This window comes from Phlebotomus papatasi, chromosome 1, assembly GCF_024763615.1.
Source record: "Phlebotomus papatasi isolate M1 chromosome 1, Ppap_2.1, whole genome shotgun sequence".
Taxonomy (NCBI): domain Eukaryota; kingdom Metazoa; phylum Arthropoda; class Insecta; order Diptera; family Psychodidae; genus Phlebotomus; species Phlebotomus papatasi.
In genome coordinates this window covers 1716836-1737632 of record NC_077222.1, presented here as the reverse complement: position 1 = coordinate 1737632, position 20797 = coordinate 1716836, and the positions used below count along the sequence as shown (strand labels likewise).

The 20797-nt window shown below is 32.1% G+C and overlaps 4 protein-coding genes across 5 annotated transcripts; 2 read left to right on the top strand and 2 right to left on the bottom strand.

Annotated features, from left to right (window-relative positions):
- Positions 1-307: 307 nt before the first annotated feature.
- Positions 308-2273, top strand: LOC129798463 (trypsin-1-like). Its single transcript, XM_055841612.1, has 3 exons — positions 308-507; positions 1650-2056; positions 2122-2273. Exons 1-3 carry the CDS (start codon positions 308-310, stop codon positions 2271-2273), a joined length of 759 nt encoding a protein of 252 aa, XP_055697587.1.
- Positions 2274-3390: 1117 nt separating this feature from the next.
- LOC129799891 (trypsin 3A1-like) lies at positions 3391-6857 on the top strand. The gene is made up of 3 exons (XM_055844180.1): positions 3391-3639; positions 6218-6627; positions 6694-6857. The coding sequence occupies exons 1-3, from the start codon at positions 3425-3427 to the stop codon at positions 6840-6842; spliced, it is 774 nt and encodes a 257-aa protein (XP_055700155.1). The 5' UTR covers positions 3391-3424; the 3' UTR covers positions 6843-6857.
- A 3615-nt stretch (positions 6858-10472) lies between these two features.
- LOC129799884 (lysosomal acid phosphatase) lies at positions 10473-15166 on the bottom strand. Its single transcript, XM_055844169.1, has 4 exons — positions 14481-15166; positions 11371-11613; positions 10761-11294; positions 10473-10688 (listed from the first exon to the last, which is right to left on the bottom strand). Exons 1-4 carry the CDS (start codon positions 14712-14714, stop codon positions 10542-10544), a joined length of 1158 nt encoding a protein of 385 aa, XP_055700144.1. The 5' UTR covers positions 14715-15166; the 3' UTR covers positions 10473-10541.
- LOC129799894 (uncharacterized protein C15orf61) lies at positions 15039-19049 on the bottom strand. 2 transcript variants are annotated; one of them, XM_055844183.1, is made up of 4 exons: positions 18937-19049; positions 18641-18750; positions 15243-15429; positions 15039-15166 (listed from the first exon to the last, which is right to left on the bottom strand). In XM_055844183.1, exons 2-4 carry the CDS (start codon positions 18740-18742, stop codon positions 15039-15041), a joined length of 417 nt encoding a protein of 138 aa, XP_055700158.1. In that variant the 5' UTR covers positions 18743-18750; positions 18937-19049. The 2 variants fall into 2 exon arrangements, with proteins under 2 accessions (XP_055700158.1, XP_055700159.1); XM_055844184.1 differs by having other exon boundaries at positions 18641-18742.
- Between the last annotated feature and the right edge of the window lie 1748 nt (positions 19050-20797).

Here is a 20797-nt window from a genome sequence, read left to right as displayed (position 1 = left end):
AATAGACAGAAAAGGACTAGTACTACTTTCAGACAAAGTATCTTACGTAAAAAAAAGTAAATTTCCAGATTTTAATATAGCTCCAATCTCCTGGACTGCTACTTTCCTTGTGCCGTTTATGCAAATCTCACAAACAAGCAATAAACTTAAATGAAATTATCGTAACAGTGGGAAAGGAAATAAAATCTGAAAGAGTTTCTAATAAAAATTTAATGATTGCTATAGATGTCAATAAATAGTTTTTAAAGCCCGATATTCACTTCCTTTCTTTGACATTCGTTTGAAAAAGTAGCTTAAATCGTACGAAATGATTCATTTAGTGTTTATGAGTGCCTTATTGGTAGAAGTACAGAGCTTCTTAAGACCCCAATTGAGAATTGTTGGAGGCTCAGGAATAACTATTGAAGACGTTCCTTATCAAGTGTCCTTGCAAGAGGCAAAAATACATTTATGTGGTGGTTCGGTTATCGGTAGGAAACATATCCTAACAGCTGCTCATTGTACAATGTACTAACTTTATAGTAAGAGTATTCCGAATTCTTAAACTCAAAATTGTTTAATTTTTACTAATAAAAGAGAAGGGAAAGTGTCCCAGGCTTTGAGAAGTGCTCGAACTCGTGACTTGGATGCTATAGGGGAAAGTACTCTCCCTTCGAATGTTCATGCCTTCGAACAATGTGAATTTCTTCTACTTTTCGTAAGAGATTTACACTAAATTATCACAGAATTATCAACAATTAATAATAAGCTAATTAATATTTAATAGAAATGTGTTAGTTTCTTAGGAAAACTTAAAGTAAATTCACATTATTCGAAGGCATGAACGTTTGAAGGGAGAGTACTTTCCCCTACCTAAAAAATACTTTCGCTTCAATTACCGTTTCTCGGTTCTGAACTCATTTAAACTGATTCATAAATCAGTCAAAAGATTCCACAAAATAGTTTAAAGTGTTTAAAGTGTAATAAAAAGCTGCTCTCTCTTGGAGTTCGAACACTTAAAAAAATTATTTTCGGACAAAGATTGTTTATTGGTTTATAACCGGTTCATTACCGGTTTAAAACTGATTGGAAGTGGTTCAGTTTTTTTGGAAATTCCCAGACCTTTCCAATGAGCCCTAATGTGACACTATTCGCTTCATAAATGCGCCCTCTAAAGACCTTTTTAACTTTTGACCTTGAAAAACCATTATTAAAGATGATTCAACGGTATTTTAGCATATAGTCAAATGTCCGCTTCGGTAATCTCTAAAACATATCCAAAAATGAGAAAAAAATCAAATAGCTTTACAAAAGAAAATAACTTTAAATTTATATAAAATCGGACATGTTCAGCGCATGGATAGAAAAAAATTCTCCAGGAAAGCTATTCGAGCCATTTTTAAGGACGCATCGACCTAGAGGCAGACCTAGGACAAGGTGGCTGAATCAAATTCAGAATCTTGCCTTGGAACGCTTTCGGATCGAACCCGAACATCTTCTTAAAGTGGCGAAGGGTCGGCAAGCGTGGATTGCTAATTTGAATCTTATGGGCCTGTGACCCTAATAGAGACAAACGGTTTAAAATTATGATGATGATGATTATATAAAATCTACTAACTTATCCTAATCACTTGGATAATATTGCTCAAACAGCCCGTCTTTATTTTCAGGTTCAGAGAAGATATCAGCCTATTTACAGTTTTAACGGAAACCGATGTCAAAACTGAAGGAGTAGAGACAAAAGTCAGTGAGGTTTTCATTCATCCGTATTACAAAAACAACAAGGACTATGATGTTTCGATTATCGGATTGGAAAAACGATTGGATTTCAACGAAAGATGTCAACCAATTGCATTACCGCGAGCAAGTGAAGAAGTCTGTAATAATGCTTTAATGTTAGCTTCTGGTTTTGGTAATCTTGGTTTTAATACAACGAATGATAGCGGAACGCTAAGAGCCGTTACCGTGCCTAAAGTTGCAGATGGTAGATGCTTTGAAGCTTACTACCATGACGGTGGTATCACGGCAAGGATGTTTTGTGCTGGTTTCGAAGAAGGTGGAAAGGGTGTTTGCATGGGTAAATATCCAGAATAATCTTATTAATGAGTTTACTTGTGGCTTGCAATAATGGAAATTCAACAGGGGATTCTGGAGGACCTCTGGTTAGGAATGGAATACAATACGGTATTGTATCTTGGGGAGAAAACTGCGCTGAGGCTCATTTTCCTGGAGTATATACTCGTATTGCATCACCGCCAATTCGGGATTGGATTAAAAACACTGTTAATATTTAAATATACCTTGCTTTTTCTTCTTTCTATAATTTTGCAGTTGTTCTTATTACGTTTTTAATTAAAATTGTCCATGGTTTTCCTTTAAAATTTAAATCGGATTTTATAGCTCTAGAAAAAAGATTAGATATCACAGAGAAGGAACCCAAATGAAAATCAAAGAAAAAAACTTGGACAGGTGATACTACAGATTAAAAATCCTTAGTCTAAAACAGGCCTGAGCTAAAAGAAAAGCCGAAGTGAATTTCGTGGCGCCTGTTGGCATTCTTCGAAATGCCGCGAAAATTCACGTAGAGAAAATGAGAGGTTTTTTAATGTGAAAATTGTTTAATTCCTTAGAGTTAAGTCATTTTCACAAGAAAATCCTTTTAGTAATTTAGTTGAATACAGTTATTTGAGTTGATTGTAAATTATTGTCGATATTACAACACAAACATTGGGATGAAATTTTGAGCTGCAAGACTCATATTCTTTTGAGCTGTCCCAAAAATCAGGATAGGTTTGAGAAAAACCCTTTTGTACAACATTATTTTGGTTAAAAAGGAATACAAAAGTACATATTACAAGAAGGGACACGACCTGCTAATAAGGATAAAATAGAGAAGAAAATATTTTATCGCATTTCAGAGACTTTTTGCAACTACAGCGCCACCAGACATTTGTCAAGTGAGTTATTTGTGCCTCTATCTCTCTTTCACAGTTGAATTGCGCGAGATTGAAGAACTTTCCATTTGAAGTGATATTTGCATTTAATTTCTTTGTATTTCTGAAAGATTCAAGTAAAAGGGTGTGTAATTTATGTAATTCTCTTCAGAAAAAATATGAACTGAATGTGTTGAATCTTCTGTCAAAGTTAAAGCGTCTGGAAATGGTTTTGAATTAGGACATTTACCCTACTCAAAAAAAATTAAATTTCTAGATTTTAATATAGCTCAAATGTCCTCGACTAAACTTTTCTTGTGCAATTTATATCAATCTTACAAACAATAAACTTAAAATGAATTTATCGGAAGAGTGAGAAATAAAATGCAATCTGAAAGAGTTTCTAATAAAAATGTAATGATTGCTATCGATATCAATAAATAGATTATAAAAACCGATATTCACTTCCTTTCTTCGGCATTCGTTTGAAAAAGTAGCTTAAACCGTACGAAATGATTCATTTAGTGTTTATAAGTGCCTTATTAGTAGAAGTTTTGAGTTTCTCGACTTTCTCCGAGTTGCATCCGAATTTGAGAATTGTTGGAGGCTCAGAAGTATCTATTGAAGACGTTCCTTATCAAGTGTCCGTAACAGATTCAGGAGAACATTTTTGTGGTGGTTCGGTTATCGGTAGGAAACATATCGTAACAGCTGGTCATTGTGTTAAGTACTAACTTTATAGTAAGATTATACCGAATTCTTGATTTTGAAGTTGTTTAATTTTTACAAATCAAAAATATTACATTCAAGAAAATTACTTCTTAAAAATGTTACTTTAATATTTAATGCATTATTGATATAAAATTCACTTAATAAAATGAAATATGTATTTAAGTAAAATGTGTATACTTAAAGTCACTTAAATACTTTTTAGAGAATTTTAGTGAAAATTGTCCATATAAAAAGTTTCTTCGATTCATTCTTTGGTTATTGAACTCCCAGTGAGCTTCTGTGAAAGTTAATTTAGTATTTTTTGCTGCTCTTAAAGTAGCATTTTAAGTAGGGGAAAGTACTCTCATTATTAACTCTTTCGTCTCCTTTGGGACTCTGGGTACCCATGGAAAAAAATTTTTTTTTAGACTATTTAGAATCGATAAAATTCCGATTCTTGTGGATGGTTACAAACTATAAGGATGTCCAAATCTAGGATATTTTTTGCAGGATCTCAATTAACTCCTGAGCTTAGATATTTTTGGTCAAAAATCGTGAATTTTCGATTTTCTGCTTCCTTTCAGATATTGTGACTTTTTCGATATTTCTAGACCAGAATAAGGAAAAACCTTTCCGGGCCAAAAAGTATGATAACTAACAATTACAGATTGCATAAATTCGAAAAATATTTTTTTCTTAAATTTTCAAAAAACTTGTTCAAACTTTATGGGTACTCTCGTCCCCAAAAATCTAGAGGTCAAATGTAAGGTTATGTCTTAGACACACTTGCGACTTAAGCCGAGAGACGACTTAGCGGAAAATGATGGAAATGTAGTTTGATCATTATTTGTAATATAATTACGCTAAGCCGTCTCTCGGCTAATCCTCAGGTATGTCAAGGACCTTATCCCGCCATTGTCCGCCATTTGGTTTTTGACACCGACCTTGTAAGAAAATTCCAAGCGGGAGCGAAATTTTTGCCAATATGGCCGATAATTTTGACATTTGGCATTGCGGGAGATTGCTTTCAGGGAAGTTTTTCCTATTCTTCCTGATTTTGGTGCACTATGATTGTCCAGGAAGTGTCTTTTATGCTTTTGAGAAAGCTTAATGTGTCTACAATAACATCGTGTTGAAAGAAACGTGTTTTAAAGTGTTATGTGTAAAATATTATGAGGAATCTGTTGACAAGCAGGAGCTGCGTGTCTTTTTTAGCATTTCCTGGACATCCCACAAGATACTGGTCAATAATTCACCTTGTTTTAGTTATCAACATCGTACAGGAGTCCTTTAACACGCACAAATAGTTTACAAAATCGATAATATTGGCTTTGGGAAAATTGAAGTTTGTATCCTTTGTGTTCTTTTGGGGACGAGAGTACCCATGAGTTTTCCAATTTCCCAGAGGAGGAAAATAAATCTTTCTCTGTAAAAGTATCATATTTGTCCACTAAGAGTTACAATAAAGTGAGTTTTACTGAAATTCGTTCGCTGGATATGTTGTGGTCCGGAAAGAGTTAAGGTATTTTTATGACATTTACGATAAAGATTAGTAAATAAACTTAATGAGTGTGAAAATGATTAAAAAAAAATCGTTGCATTTCAAAAACTTTGTCGCCCGAATTTCTCTCTAATTCGGATGACATTTCGGTCCCAAATATCCAAATTTGAGAGAGTCTACTGATCGAAATTCGAAATGGCAGAACAATCAACGCCAAAGCGATGAGTACGTGAACTAGCACCTTAGGCTTCCGGTAGATTTTCGATAAAGTTTGACTTGGATGTAGAGTGGCTTTGTCTCTTCGAAAGGTTATTACAGAACGGAGCCAATATGGACATAAATACTAATGTGTAGAGGCCATTAAACATAATTATAAATAATTGATAATAAGCCAAAAAAAATTAATAGAAATGTGTAAGTCTAAAGGAAGTTGAAAGGAAAGTATTTTCCCCTAAAGTTCCCGCTCTGTGAAGTAAGTGTCTTGGATTTGAATCCCCTATAGATTACCAGGAAGTTTTCTGCTAGCAAAAATGAAAGAATTGCATTAAGTAAGTTCACTGCATTTGATTGCACGGAGAATTGGACTGACAATTCCATCTTTGTAATAAATAATTAATACTGGAAATCCAGGAAAATCTCACTTGTGAGAAGGCGTAGTTCCTCACTTAAAAAATCAACTAAATATTAAAGTAAACTTGCAATTTTAGTCATTTCTTACCTAGGGTATGCTATATGGAACTCACGATTGATATGTGCCAAATCATAGATTATTTTACAATTATTCGTATACTTCATGTGAGCAACACATATGCATCCTTAGATGCTCTCAATAGAGCAGTCATGAAAATTAATATTGAAAAATTGTTCAATATTGTTCAATGAAATAATAAAATATTTTTCAATTATAGACAATACTTTTTCGGCATTTTTCGGCGTTTTGTATCAATAATGCAATATTGTTTGGAATTATTGCTTTAAATTTTTCCCTTTCGACAGGTTTTACAACAAAACAACTTTAAAATTATATAAAATCTATTAACTAAAAAATTAAATTCCTTGTAATTCTGCTCAAACAGCCCGTCTTTGTTTTCAGTAACACTGTAAACCTCAATCCAGTAAGGGTTGTCACGGAAACCGATGGCACTAGTAAAGGAGTTGAGAATAGAGTCAGAAAAATTTTTGTTCATCCGAATATTACATATTTGGATAAACAATTGGACTATGATATTGCGGTACTCGAATTGGAAGAACGATTGGATTTCAACGAAAAATGTCAACCAATTGCATTGCCAAGAGCGAGTGAAGAAGTTTGTGACAATGCTTTTATGTTAGCTTCCGGTTTTGGTATGATTACTGGTGATTTAGAAAATGAAAATGGAACGCTAAGAGCCGTTGTAGTGCCTAAATATAGAGATGGTAAATGCTTTGAAGATTACTACCATATAAGAGGCATCTCGGCAAGGATGATTTGCGCAGGTTCCGCAGGAAAAGGTGTTTGCAGCGGTAAATATCCAAATTTATCTTGTTGAGTGAATTTACATGTGACTAGTAATAATGAAAATTTGACAGCGGATTCTGGAGGACCTCTGGTTAGGAATGGAATACTATATGGTATTGTATCTTGGGGAAGGGGCTGCGGTAGTCGTTTTCCGGCAGTCTATACTCGTATTGCATCACCCCCAATACGTGATTGGATAAAACAAACTTTTAATATTTAAATTAAATATTCAAAATATTACCATGTTTTTTTTTCTGATTACGCTTATGTTGTTCTAGAGAACGTATTTCTCAACCGATTTCGATAGGTTCAGGGTCTGAGGAGAGGTATTGGAATCCATGACAAATTAGAATCAGTTATGAACAGAAAAATATCGAACAGAAATTCGATATTTCGAATACCGAAATTCGAAATGGCAGAACAATCAGCGCTAAGGTGTACGTAAACCTGCTTTTTAGGCTTCCGGTAGATTTTCGAATAGATTTGGCTTGACTTTGGAGTAGGGATCTGCGCAGTGAGTGCGCATAGCCGATAGCGATAAGTGATTGAAAATGATGATGATGATGAAATCAATTCTATAGCGGATGAGAAGAGATTTATCATATATTTAATTTATTTTTAAAAAAAATCCTGCTACTAAAATCCAATATAATAAATAGGATTGAATTTAGAAGAAAAGTTCATTAATTTTAGAAAAATGGATTTAATTTTAGAAAATTTGAATGCACTACGCAATCATGGGCAGCATTTAGATCTATCTTGATAAGAATTATGAATATCCTCAGTTTTATTGCTTGGATTCTATAAGCAATTCTTTAAAAATTGATCAAAATAGTAGGTTATGATGTTACAGTTTTCCTCTGTGTTTTATACTAACTATAAATTAGCAAAATTTTGTTATCTCATTAGCTTACAAAGTATTTTTGGAAAATATTTTGAGAAAAAGTTATAGAGATTATGCTCTATTTTTAATATTTTAAATAACAAAAATACACGTGGGGATCTTTGGTCACTTCATATTCTGTGAAATCTTAGGTGGAGCCAAGGGTGAAGCGTAGATCGTTTGACTGTTAAAGTAAGAGCGACAACAATATGCTTTTACAAAATTCCCTTTTCCAAGAAATTCCAAATTTTATGCCAGAAAAAAATGCCACGAATATCCTTATTCTTGTCCCTCTGTGCCCAAGATCGAGGATGTTAGGGACAAAATTACACATTCAACATTCCCCTCTTCCAAGAAAGTCCATTTATTTTCTGAGCTCCATCGAATCCTTTTATTAAAGTAAATACTAATGGGTATTCTACGGGCGATAAAAATTCTAAAACAGTTTACTGGCCCCTTGGAATAATATTTCAAAGAGAAAACACGATAAAAATGGCCCAAACATCCCAGGTCTCCCCTACTTGATTTTATCTGTCCGTAAGAAAAACGTTACAGTTCTGTTTTTAATCGAAATATTAATTCTTTTTCTTTCAGAAAGAAATAAATTAATAGCACTTGACAAAAAAGACAATTATATGTAGACAATACCAGTGTAACGGCGTTATCACCCTTGCACATTAAAATTTTAATGTGATTCACATTAATTGTCGCTTGTGAGCGTCCAAATATGTTATTTGTGTCTTTGAGTCACTTAATATTTGAGGTTTTTCTATTTATTGATAAAGAAGTGGACTTGGCCTGCAAAAATAAGTTTAAATTTACCTAAAGCAAAAATATTTTTCACATTAAAAAATTAAAGAGAAAATCGCATTAATTTTTCGCATTAATGCTATAAATCAATTTATATCACATTTTGCGAGCCAAGTCTCTACCTTTTTATCAACAAATACATCAAATTTTGAATATAAAATGATTCAAACACACAAATTACACATTTAGACTCTCACCAGCGACAATTAATGTGAATCATATTAAAATTTTAATGTGCAAGTATGATAACACAGTGAAAGTGTAAGAGGTAAAATTTTAATCGATTGAATTTCACTAAATTTAAAAGTTGTGGGAGTAGTATTAGGACTAATTTTAGAAATTCCGTATAATCAATTCTAGAAATCCTCTGGGATGATTATGTTAATAGAATACCTTATTTTAGAAATTTTTAGATAGATTTGAAACATTTTCCAGAAACAACCAGAAAACGTAGTACAGTCGAAATTATGCACAAATCCTGCACTACCTCAGCACAAACCGTGTAAAGCCTTATAAATCTTTTTCTCCTTTAATATGAAACAGTTAAAATTGTGCACTAAAACTGTATAGCTTCTGCTTAAAAAAATCTAAATTGTGTGCAAAACCTACACAACCTTAGTATAAAATGATTAAGATAGTGAATAATACTCGCACAGCTTAAGCATAAAATGGTAAAGATTTTGCTAAAATATACTGCTGAAGCAGAGACTGTTTAACTAGCTGTTTCATACTTCAGCAAAATGATTAATTAATCTTTTATGCTTAAGCATTGAGACTTTTATGCACAATTTACCCGTTTTCTGTTTAAGCTGAGCGAATTTTATACATAACATTGTCTAAGTTCAGTATTTTTTTTCGTACCTCTACGGACGATAGGGACAAAAATAGCTGAAAAATTTAAGAAATTTTTCTGACAAAACTAATGAATGTTAATTTTCACATTAATGAAAAATATTACGTATAAGTAGTTGTACTTTCCAATGCTAAGCAAATTTGATTTTTAAGCAAAATTTTCGCTGGTATTTTACAAAGTTTTGAATTATAGTTGTCTTTTTTCTAAAAATTGTCGAAATTACGTGAAGATAATACGTGCATTTGGATAACGTTTGAGAAATAATCTGGCCATCTATTAAACATATTATGTTATTATTATAGACAAAAAATGAACATATTTTTAGACATTCTTATATAGTTTTATAAGAATGTGTTGGCCTTAGATATTGTAAATGCAACGTATACTTATATTTCCTTATTATTTTTAACGATTTCAAAAGATTTTGAAATCCCAAACGTGCCACTTTTTTCGGAACAAAATATACTGTGTAAAGAAGGACGAATCCACAGAGAAACTAAACGCTTTTTCTGGAAACTGGGAACTGAAGCCTTTTTGTTGGTTGGTATTACCTTCTTCAGTCTCAAATAAAATGTTTTTCGCGTAAAAAAGTTTGCGCGCAAAAATAGAGCTTGCGCGCAAGAAAAGAAATTGCGCGCAAACAGTGAATCTTGCACGCAAAAGTCGAAAAAATTTTGCGTCGAAAAAACAGTGAATCTTGCGCGCAAAAGTCGCGCACAGCGCGCAAGATTACTCCGTGCGCAGATCCCTACTTTGGAGTCATTGGTTTGGCTTGGTCTCTTCGAAAGGTTATTACTGAACGGAGCTAATGAATTTTTATTTTAGACGTATACTTCATGTGAGTAACTCATATCCTCAACTATTCCATATTTCGTGAAGTAAATAAAAAGTTCTGAATTTAAACTCTTTGGCTTTACTTCTGCTGCCATAATCTCCGGCCAAATTCAGAACACTTTAAAATCGATTTATATCGAATATCGACTGATAAAAAAATGTTTTTTTTTTCAGAAACTTAAAAGTTTGAACGCCCTGTAAATTTTTCATCGTAATTGATTTTATGTTTTGAATGAGAGTATAGAGCTTTCATTACCTGAAAAATTAATTTTGTCCACAAAACATACTTAAATGAAATCATTCCCAAAATTTATGTTAACTCTAATGGACTTGTTTCCCCTTGCCAATTGAATTATTCAATGTTCAATTGAAAGGGATGATTCAGGTGCAATAAATATTTGATGATGTAAAATAATTCATGAGGCATTTGGGATACATTATGAGTTACTATTCTAAAGTAAAATACTCAATTTAATTTCTACTGATTTTATTTGTCCTTTTTCTTACCTTAATTCGCTGAAGTCTTCTTTTTTTGTTCATTAGAGCAATTGACAGATTTCATTGTAATTGCGAACAATTAGGGATTCCATGGATTTGGTGAAATCTGTGAGTGAACAGGGAGACTCACAGTTGGGGATTGAGATTTCCTTGGGAAACTTATCTTCGCTATTGAAGTAGTAGACAATCTATGAAAAAGAAATAGCAGAGGTACTTCAAGACATCATAAACTTAAAATTCCCAACAAAATTCCAAAATACCTTCACTTCGAAGTCATCTTCGTAAATGACACTGTGATGAAGCTCAACGACAATTGTTGCAGCATATTCGGGCTTCCTGGATGTCTCTGCGATAATCCCAATGGCATTCATGAAGTTAACCAGGGTGATATCATGGGCTGAATAGACGAAAATTGAGCGATTCTGCAATCCACTGCGCTTCTTCACCATTTTATCAACAATATCAGTTACAATGGAACCACCCTTGATTTTCTTCATGAACGGCGTCTCCGTGAATAAAGCCAGACTCCGTTCAGCCAGTGGTAGCATCTTCTCCGGAAAAACACCCTCCGCCCAGTCAGGAAGTGTCAGTCCAGCATTTTTCTCAATTTCCAAAGTATTGTAGAGAAATTCAACATCAAGTATCGTCGATACATTTTGACCTGTTTCTTTGGTCAATCTTTTGTACAATTCCGCATTCTTCTGATTAATCTCCTGAACATCAACAGGAGGATTTATATACAACTTCCTCAGCATTTCATCATACTTTGGGCATGATTGTTTCTGAGCATACAACTGCAAGGACAAGTATTTTATCAACAAAATCCCAACTCATTATCAAAACCACAAACAAACAAAAAAATTAACGTACATAGTCACGGTCTCGTGGTGGAGCATGAATTGCAACTGGTTGCCAAGAGATTGGCAGGGGATTTCGACTTTCCAGTGGTGGCATAAAGCCAGCCATAAAACTCTGAGCGCTCATGAGGCAACGTTCGGCTGCACTACTCCCAATAAATATGTCATCCTTGGAGTAAAGACCATTTGGTGGTAGCAATCGATAGTATCTCATATGGAGATTTTTTCCCAAATTGTACATTTGCAGGGAGCCTTTCTGCAAATACCACAGAAATTTAACATATTTTATCGCTCCTTTTTTCACATTAAAAAACAACAAAACATTTTGACGGCTCCATTCGATACTATTCTCAAGTCGACTTACTGTGTTATCATACTTGCACATTAAAATTTTAATATGATTCACATTAATTGTCGCTGGTGAGAGTCCAAATGTGTATTTTGTGTGTTTGAATCATTTTATATTCAAAATATGATCTATTTTTTGATAAAAAGGTAGACTTAGCTCGAAAAATTTGATATAAATTGATTTATAGCATTAATGCGAAAAATTAATGCAATTTTCTCATTAATTTTTTAATGTGAAAAATATTTATGCTTTAGGTAAATTTAAACTTATTTTGGCAGGCCAAGTCCATCAATAAATAGAAAAAGCCCAAATATTAAGTGACTCAAAGACACAAATAACACATTTGGACGCTCACAAGCGACAATTAATGTGAATCACATTAAAATTTTAATGTGCAAGCAAGTGTGATAACGCCGTTAGAATTATATCACTCCGAGAAATATGTTGTTCCTGGGACCGAGATCTACAACTGGTAAAAATTTTAATGGTCATCCGACGTTCGGATAATGAGATATTCAACTTTTTTACTGCTCGAATACAAAGAGAGAGCAGTTATTCAATCGTTCTTATTTTTCAACTTGTCACTGTTCTGGCTCTGGCGCTTCAACGGTAAGAGATATCGACTTCCAGTTTTCGATGACCCCCAATGAAAAACAATATCTCTAGACGTCCCCCCCTCCCATCTCTATCCTCTCCTAAACCAATTTTTTTCGATTTTTCTCAAAATTGGCCTAAACTTTTTCAATGATTTTTGGATATGTTTTAGAAGTAGTCAAGGCGAACATTTCGTCCAAACATACCTATGAGCGGAAGATTCGCAATTTTGAATTATTGAAGATCAAAGTTCAATCACTTTGGTGGGCCCATTTTTTAACCGACTTGGTTAAATTTGGATTTTTTGGAAAGGTATTGAAATTTTGAACCCGGCTGCGTCGGTCTTCATCGGTAATGAATCAATTAAGTACCGATTTTTTATTTTAAATTGTTTTTGTGATTTATGAATCAATTTGATCTCTAGTTTCTAGTAGATCAGTAAGTATCAAAAGAACAAGCGAAAAACTAATTCACGGCGAGCTCTATCTCGTGAGTTCGAGCATTCCGCAAAGCTGGGATGCTTTGTCACCTCTTTAAAAAAAAATTACACGGGCAGCATAGGAAATCGCCAACATCAAATCCTGAAAAGTTATCATTCTGAGATAGAATAGTATGGAATGGAACCGCCGATTTATACTCGATAAAATATTGCAATTTAAAATTGTTTAGAAATGTTCATTTAAATTGGAATACCATTTCTACAGCGCCTTGTATAAGAATGGAAAAGCCAGAAGAATGCTATTTTGGTCAGCAAATCTATAGGATAATTCTGTAACAGTATGACAATGTCATGTGACAAATTTTGGTGGTAAATTTGGAATCAGGATAACATAAAAGCTCTGTTAGAATAGAATAACCATTATAAAGAGCTCTACAATATAAAGACTATCTAAAACCATGTTTTTTGGGATTGCTCGAAAACTCGTCGTGCGATTTTTTTTCATTTTTGGATATATTAAATTTAATTAAATTTAATTTAATTAAATTTCAAGCAATTTCATTGCTTTTTGAAAGCCTAATGGGTCATTTATTCTTAATAATCCAATCCTAAGTTCAATTTTTCCAAAAAATCGTAATTGATAAAAAAATTAGAAGCAATATAGATAAACCTTAGGTCTGAAGGCCGCATTACAAACTTTTGTTTGTAAATGTTCGTAAACACGCAAAACATGTTCGCAAAATTTTGTCATTTGTTCGTAAATATATGTTTGCCTGGCGAACATTTGCGAACAAATGACAAAATTTTACGAACATTTTTTGTATGTTTACGAACATTTACGAACAAATGTTTGTAAAAGAACAAAAAATGCTCGTCAAGTGATCATGTTACGAACAATGTTTGTGAAAAAGTACACACTTTTGCGAACTTGTTTGTGAGTTATACGATTTACGAGTTCGTAAGTCCCCAAGAGGAATTCACAAACATTTACGAACAATTTTGCGAAATATTTTTTTTCTGTGTAGAGAAAAAGCAGCAAAAAAAAAACTCAAATTTTACACGTTCTCCTGGATATAACCCCTTAACAGATTAAAATTAATAATCTTAAAGAAATCAAATGAAATTTTATATTTATTTAAATATATTTAATTTAAAAGCTTAAATATTTGACTCAGAATTGACGTAAACATCTGCTTAATTCATATACTTTTTAATCGATATCTTTTGAGTGATTCAAATTTTCAGTTTTTTTTTTAATTTTTTGTATTTATCCTTCAATTTACGCCTTTATATACAAAACAGAAAAATAATGTAATATTCTAAAAGTATATATAGAACTTGAAAATGTTTCTGGTAGTGGCATTCTTGTACCATAAAGATTTTTTTATCGCCCATTTGACATTACAGGGGCCTAATTCTAGTCAAAAGTTTACTTTATGCCCAGCGCACAATAACTTTTGTTTGTAAACATGTTTTCATAATTTCCTATGAGAGAGAGCGAGAAGACTAGATCTAAGTTTCATTCACTCTCACTGAAATGTCAAAAACATGTTTACAAAACAAAAGTTATTGTGCACTGGGCATGATCAAAAGAAAAATAGAGAAAAAATAAACTGTTCAACCTAAAGTAAATTTGCACGAGGCATATATGCATCAGGCACTTAGTATATTCATTTCAGAAATTAGATTTGATAGTTTGCTGATAAAATGAGTCATGCATTTTTGTAAAATTCTACGGTACCTCTGAAAGGGCTCCTAGTCCTCCTGGCCATGGATAATTCTGATGGGGATCGTTAGGATACAGCTCAGTGGGAGAACGATCGCCATGTCGAAAGAGGATCGCTATCATCCTCAGCGTCCTCAATCCTTCAGCGTCATTGCTGTCGCCAAAGACGAAATACGCCAGCATCACAGCACACAGAGCAGTTCCCAACAATATCACAGATATTGTCAGTCCCTTGCGACTCGCGTCCATTTCTCCCAAATCTTTTTAGACTTTACACTACTATTAGCACTTGCTTAATTTTCCGGATCTCTCAATTTACAGAAAAGTCACTTAGCACGTCTTTTTGTCTGGTCAACAATTCAATCTCGTGACTAATTTTTTGAATACCATTTACCACACAGAAACTTCACATTGTAACTTTGCTATTTGCTCAGCAAATCACTTTAATACACGAGAAAACGCATAAAAAGTTGATCACTGTATAAATATATCTCTAGAATAAGGTCACACAACAACACTTCTCTTTTCGATAATTTTGGCATACAATATTTTCCCAAGTTGTTGATTTCTCTCTCAGTACTTTGATCCCTTGTCTTCCTTGTATAGGAAATAAATTGGAATCTTTGATGATCCCACTATCACAAATTCCTCGTAACTGATCAGATGCGTTGCAGCTAATCCGTACATCAGCTGAGGAATTCCTACAAGAAGACAACAACCCATGTGACAATAAACTAGTTTTCCCCACAAATCTCAGCTCAAGTGCCATCAACACACCTAAATTCATGACTTTTATTACGCCGTAGAAAGCATTCTCTACTGCTAAATTCTCAAACGGACGCTTTGTGCAGTGGTACTTCATGTAAGGATGAGCACCAGTTCGAAGAATATGATAATTATTTCCTGATTTCAGAGTCCAATTGTAATGCGACAGTCCAAAAAAATCATTCTCAACATCTTTTTTCTATAAGAAATCCACGGAATTAATTATTTAGTTGGGAAACTGCCTTATTCCACGAAAGAAAACTTTTCAAAATTTAAATTTTATTTACAAAGCTTTCTACTTTTATTATTTGAATTTATTAAATTCAAATAAAAGAATTTCGTTTAAGGAAAAAAAATATTGATTCATAACCATTTTATTAATTTAAGGGCCTTGACAGATTTCAGAATTAGCCGAGAAACGGCTTAGCGTAATTATATTAGAAATAAAGCTTAACTCTTTCGCGTCTTTAGGGTAATGTCATGACTCGGGGAAAAAAGTTTTTTTTGGGTATTTACATTAATTGAAATCTATCTGTTCGTGCACGACATCATAATAGAAGGATGTAAGATTCTTGGCTCATTTTCTCAAGACTCCAGTTAGATTTCAATTAATGTAAATAGACAAAAAGAAACTTTTTTCCCCGGGTCATATATGACCCTAAAGACGCGAAAGAGTTAAACTACATTTCCATCATTTTTCACTAAGTTGTCTCTCGGCTTAAGTCGTAAGTGTGTCTAGGGCATAACGGTTCCAAGACCTTTCTAAAGAAGCCAGGCTTGTGCAAATCGGCTGAAAATTACGCTATCTAGAGTCTTTTAAACCTTTGCACCTTGAATAACCTCCATTACATTTTCACTTTGCGAAAATAATTCAAAAATAAAAAAAAACAAGTGAAAATTGTCTTACTCTTTTTTCAGTGAAATAGAAAAATGTTGAAAAAAGACTAGCAGAAAAAAATGTTCAGTAATGGCTCCGACACACCTTTCAGATCAGGAAAATTTCCTGTCAGCGAAGTTCACATATCTTTCTTTCGTAAAAGATCTATCTCACTCTTACGGCTTCTTCTTCTTCTCCTTTTCAACATCACACTAAATTAAATTTAGTTCAGTCCAATTTTGAGACCGAAAGAGTTGTATAGACCTAAACAATCATTTGAGAGAGAAAGAGACGCGAATTTTGATTTCATGAAATTATACCGAGCTAAAAAGATGTGCCCGAGGCTTACAAATTCAAATTAGATTAAGTAATAATACGTGGTCCGTGAAATAAAATTCAAATATAAAAAATTAGTTTGATCATTAAAATAGTAAATTTCGTTGGTTCAAACTTCAAACAGGTCAGTTATTCATCCAGAATGAGCAGTCGAAATTAATTCGTTCAAGTGAAAAATTAATTTTAGTCAGTATAATAAAAATAAGTTTTTGTTAGTTAAAACATTTTTCAGTAAAAAAATTATTGATAGTACAAAAAAAATATGATCTGTAGAATATTTTAAAAAGAACAGATATTTGACGTTTTCTATGTTTAGTAAAAATTCAAATTAGATAAGTAGAAATAAGTAATCCGTAAAATAAAACAAAATTAGTTTTATAATTAAAATAGTGAATTTCATCGGTAAAACATTCGAACTGATCAGTTATTAATTCAAAAGAAGCAGTAAAAATCAATTCGGTCAAGTAAAAAATCAATTTCGATGGATAACAAAAATAAGATTTTATTTAATTAATATAATTATCATAATAAATCTGATCATAATTAATAAAATTAATTATAATCAGTAGGAAATTAAAAAAAAAGAAACTTAAAGAAACTTGATTTTTTCTGTGTGCAGTAAAAATTCAAATTCGATTAGTAAAAATAAGTTGTACGTTAAATAAGATTTCAATAATAATGGTTCCACACCTTTTGAATCAGGAAAATTTCATAAAGTCAAAATTCACAACCCTTTCGCTCTTAAAAGTTTTGTATATTTCTGTCCTACTCCTTCGTACTCTCCTTTTTCTTCTTCTTTTAAATATCATAACCAATTAAATTTAGTTCAATCCAATATTGAGTCCGAAAGATTTGGACAGACTTATGCAAATCTTGTGATAAAAGGACACGAATTTTGATTTCATGAAATTTTATTAATCTAAAAGATGAGCCGGAGACATAAAAATTAGTTTTGTAATTAAAATAGTAAAATTTGTCGGTAAAAATTCTTCAAACAAGTCAGTTATTAATTCAAAATGAGCAGTCGGATTCAATTCGGTCAATAAAAAATGAATTTTTGTCAGTAATTAAAATAAGTTTTTGTTAATTTTTTTCATTAAAAAATACGGTTAAAAATAAAATGAACTCAATGTTGATCGGTAAAAAGACCGATTTTGATCTGTGAAAAAATCAATTTCGGTTAGTAAAAAGTATAATTTTGAATAATAAAAATTATCATTATTAAAATCAATTTGTTGTTAATAAAAATATTGATTTCGGTCTTTAAAAAAATGGATTTTGTTAGTAAAGTAAATAAATTTGGTTCAGTAATCAATTTTAGTCAGTAAAATCTCCGGCAAACTTTTTAGATCAAAAGAATTTCGTGAAATCGAAATTCACATCCTTTTCTTTCTCAAGTTTTGCGTTTCACTCTTCTTCTTCTTTTGAACATCATGCCAAATTTAATTTAATCCAATCTAATGTTGAATGGGAAAGAGTGGAATGTGCGAAAAGTTTGAGAGAGAAAAGAATGTCAATTTTGATTTCACGAAATTTCCCTGGTCTAAAAGGTGTTACCGGAGCCACAGTAAATTTCTTACTGTCTGAAATTCCTTTCAACTGCCCTTCCAACAATTTTTGTTTCCTTCTTATTTATTTTTCATTAAAATAATGAAAACAATTTTATCAAAAAAAATTGTTCAAGTTTGAAGAAACGAAGAATTCCTGAATCTTTTATTTGACTTATAAAAATTAGGTCGCAGAAAAAAAATCATAAAAAACGTTTCCTGTTTTATGGATTTTTTCTTAAGACCATTTTACTCAATATTTATTAGCTTTCTGAATAGATTGTGAAAAATACAAGCTATTTATTGAAGATTAGGAATTAATGACAAATTGATATTTTTTTTATTTATAAACGCATTTGCATTTAGTATGAAAATTAAAAATTAGCATTTAAAATTTTTGTTTCTTGAAATTAAATCTATAAAACAAAAAATAATTTGTCTCGTCATTTTAATCAATTTTTGTATTTTACAATTTTACGCGCATAGTGTTTGAAATTTTAGAGAATGAACTTTTTTTTATCAACTTTTAACTCTAAATAAATAAGAAACACTTTGCAAATAATTCAAAGAGCTAAAAAAAATTTGAAGAGTTGCATTCGTGGAATAAGCCCCGAGTTATATAATTAATTTTAGAAATTTTATAATATTACTTTAATGAAAAATGAAGTCCACGGAGGTTCACCAATTTGTTCCAAATAAGCCGTCAGCACCTCTGACATTTTAGGTTTCACAATCACTCTTCCCAAAACCATCTATACCGCTAAATATTTTTGCAAATTTAATAAATTATTTGCCGATTTATTTCAGAATTGTTTTAGAGAACAATTCCATCCACAGCAAATGTGATTATCCGGATTTATTAGGAGAGAGAATGATAAGAGTTTGTTAGTAAACCAATAAAATTCAATTTTAAGCTTAAAGTTTAGTAATTTGATTAACAATTTACCTAATTTTGAAGGACAATCAACAAAATATCACAAAAAGTTAGAGTTTTTAGATGTTTTGGCGAAAGGTAAATATTTTTTACTACAATCAGCTGATTTTAACCTCAAAATTCGGTTTTGGCTACGGTGGCTACGTTTATATGCTAAACGTAATGAGCCCAAAAGTATTTCTGCATCAAAATTTGTATTGATGCGAAGTACAATTACATTTACAACAAAATTGCCTATAAAATTCCTGTTGAATTTAAATGGAATTTAATCCTATTTTGACGGTATCATTTCCGATCATTTGATTATATTTGACCGTTTGACAGCTCAAACAGGAAGTAAAGTTTTTTTTTCTATTAAAAAGAAGGAAATTTCTATATATAAGTATAGCAATGTGTAAGTGCTCTAAATATCAACATCAAAATTTAGAAATACAGAAAAAATTAATTTTAATTTTGAAAAATTGCTTTTATATGGCAAATTTCCAGAAATTTTCATTAAGTAATTTCTGAAAATTGTTCAGTAATTTCTTCTTCTTGTTCAGTAGCAAAAGCACAATAAGTTTATGAACAATAACCTGGGTGTTTTCTTGGAATTTTCAAAATTTGATCTTTTGTTGTTATCAAGGAAACAGTGATCTTTGGAACTTTTGAGTAATTTCCTCGAATAATGGCTGCTTCAACACTGTTCTCTTTGTCCATTAGGAAAAATCTTAAAAAGAATTTACGTGCCGTGATTGGAGGAACCTAATCACTGAACACTACACAGTAAAAACAAGATGAAATTGGTAAGTTGAATTCTATCAGTTGAACAGAACTAGTTGAAATTTTGAATAATAACCACTGAAAAAATCAACCTTCAATTGAAAAGGAATCAATTAAATAGTAGAATTAGGAAAATTCAACCTTCGATATAGCCCCAAATGAAAACAAAATAGTACTAAAATAAAACAACAAAATAGCGTAAACTTCTCATCCCGCTCCAGAAATTATTCTTCTGGGAATATTTGAAGAACCACCCCAACGATTTGCTTCATTTTTGGATATGTTTTAGAGGGTGTCTTAGCGGACATTTCATCCATACATCGCAAAGACGTTCGACCTTTCCTTCTTGGACATGGAAGCATCCTAGTCAGAAGAAAAGAATTCCTTTTGATCATTTTTTGACAAAAGGGATAGAGTTATCGACTTGTAATGTTCTGAATACCCCCCAAAAAATTATCTAAGGGATCCAAATATCACGTGAATTTCCTCTTCATCCCACTCCTTCACTTCCAGAAACCATTTTTTCATATATTTTCCAAAAAATATATAAATTCAATTTTCCAAGGAAAAATACTATATTTTAATGAATTAAATATTTATCAACGTCAAATAAAGAAAACAAGTAGTAAAAAAATTATTCTTTATTTTTTCCTCTAGAAAAGCACACACAAAAAAAGAAAATCTCGTACTTCACGACACCTCTGAAAGTGTCCAGTAGTTATAAGACGTTTTAAGGTTGGGATTCATATTTTATAAAATTCACCACTCAGGTTGCATCGCAAATCTCGTTCAAATAAAATCTAGTTCTAAACAGAGTCTCTCAATAAAATTACGAGATTTGACATCTCGTTCATAAAATTGCATCGCAAATCTCTTAAGTTAATAGACTAACAGACGAGATATGTAAAGTTGTATCGCTCTGTAAGATTCTCAATCTCTTTGTGGAGCTAAATTATATTATTATTATTGTTATATATATATGACTGCTTTTGAGCTAGTGCTCTTGAAAGCATATTTCAGAAATACAGAGTTTAAAGAATTTCATATTTGAGTAGTAGCGGCCACCGCCGTCTTAGTGTTGGTGACCAACCTCCAGAGTGAAAACGGTGGA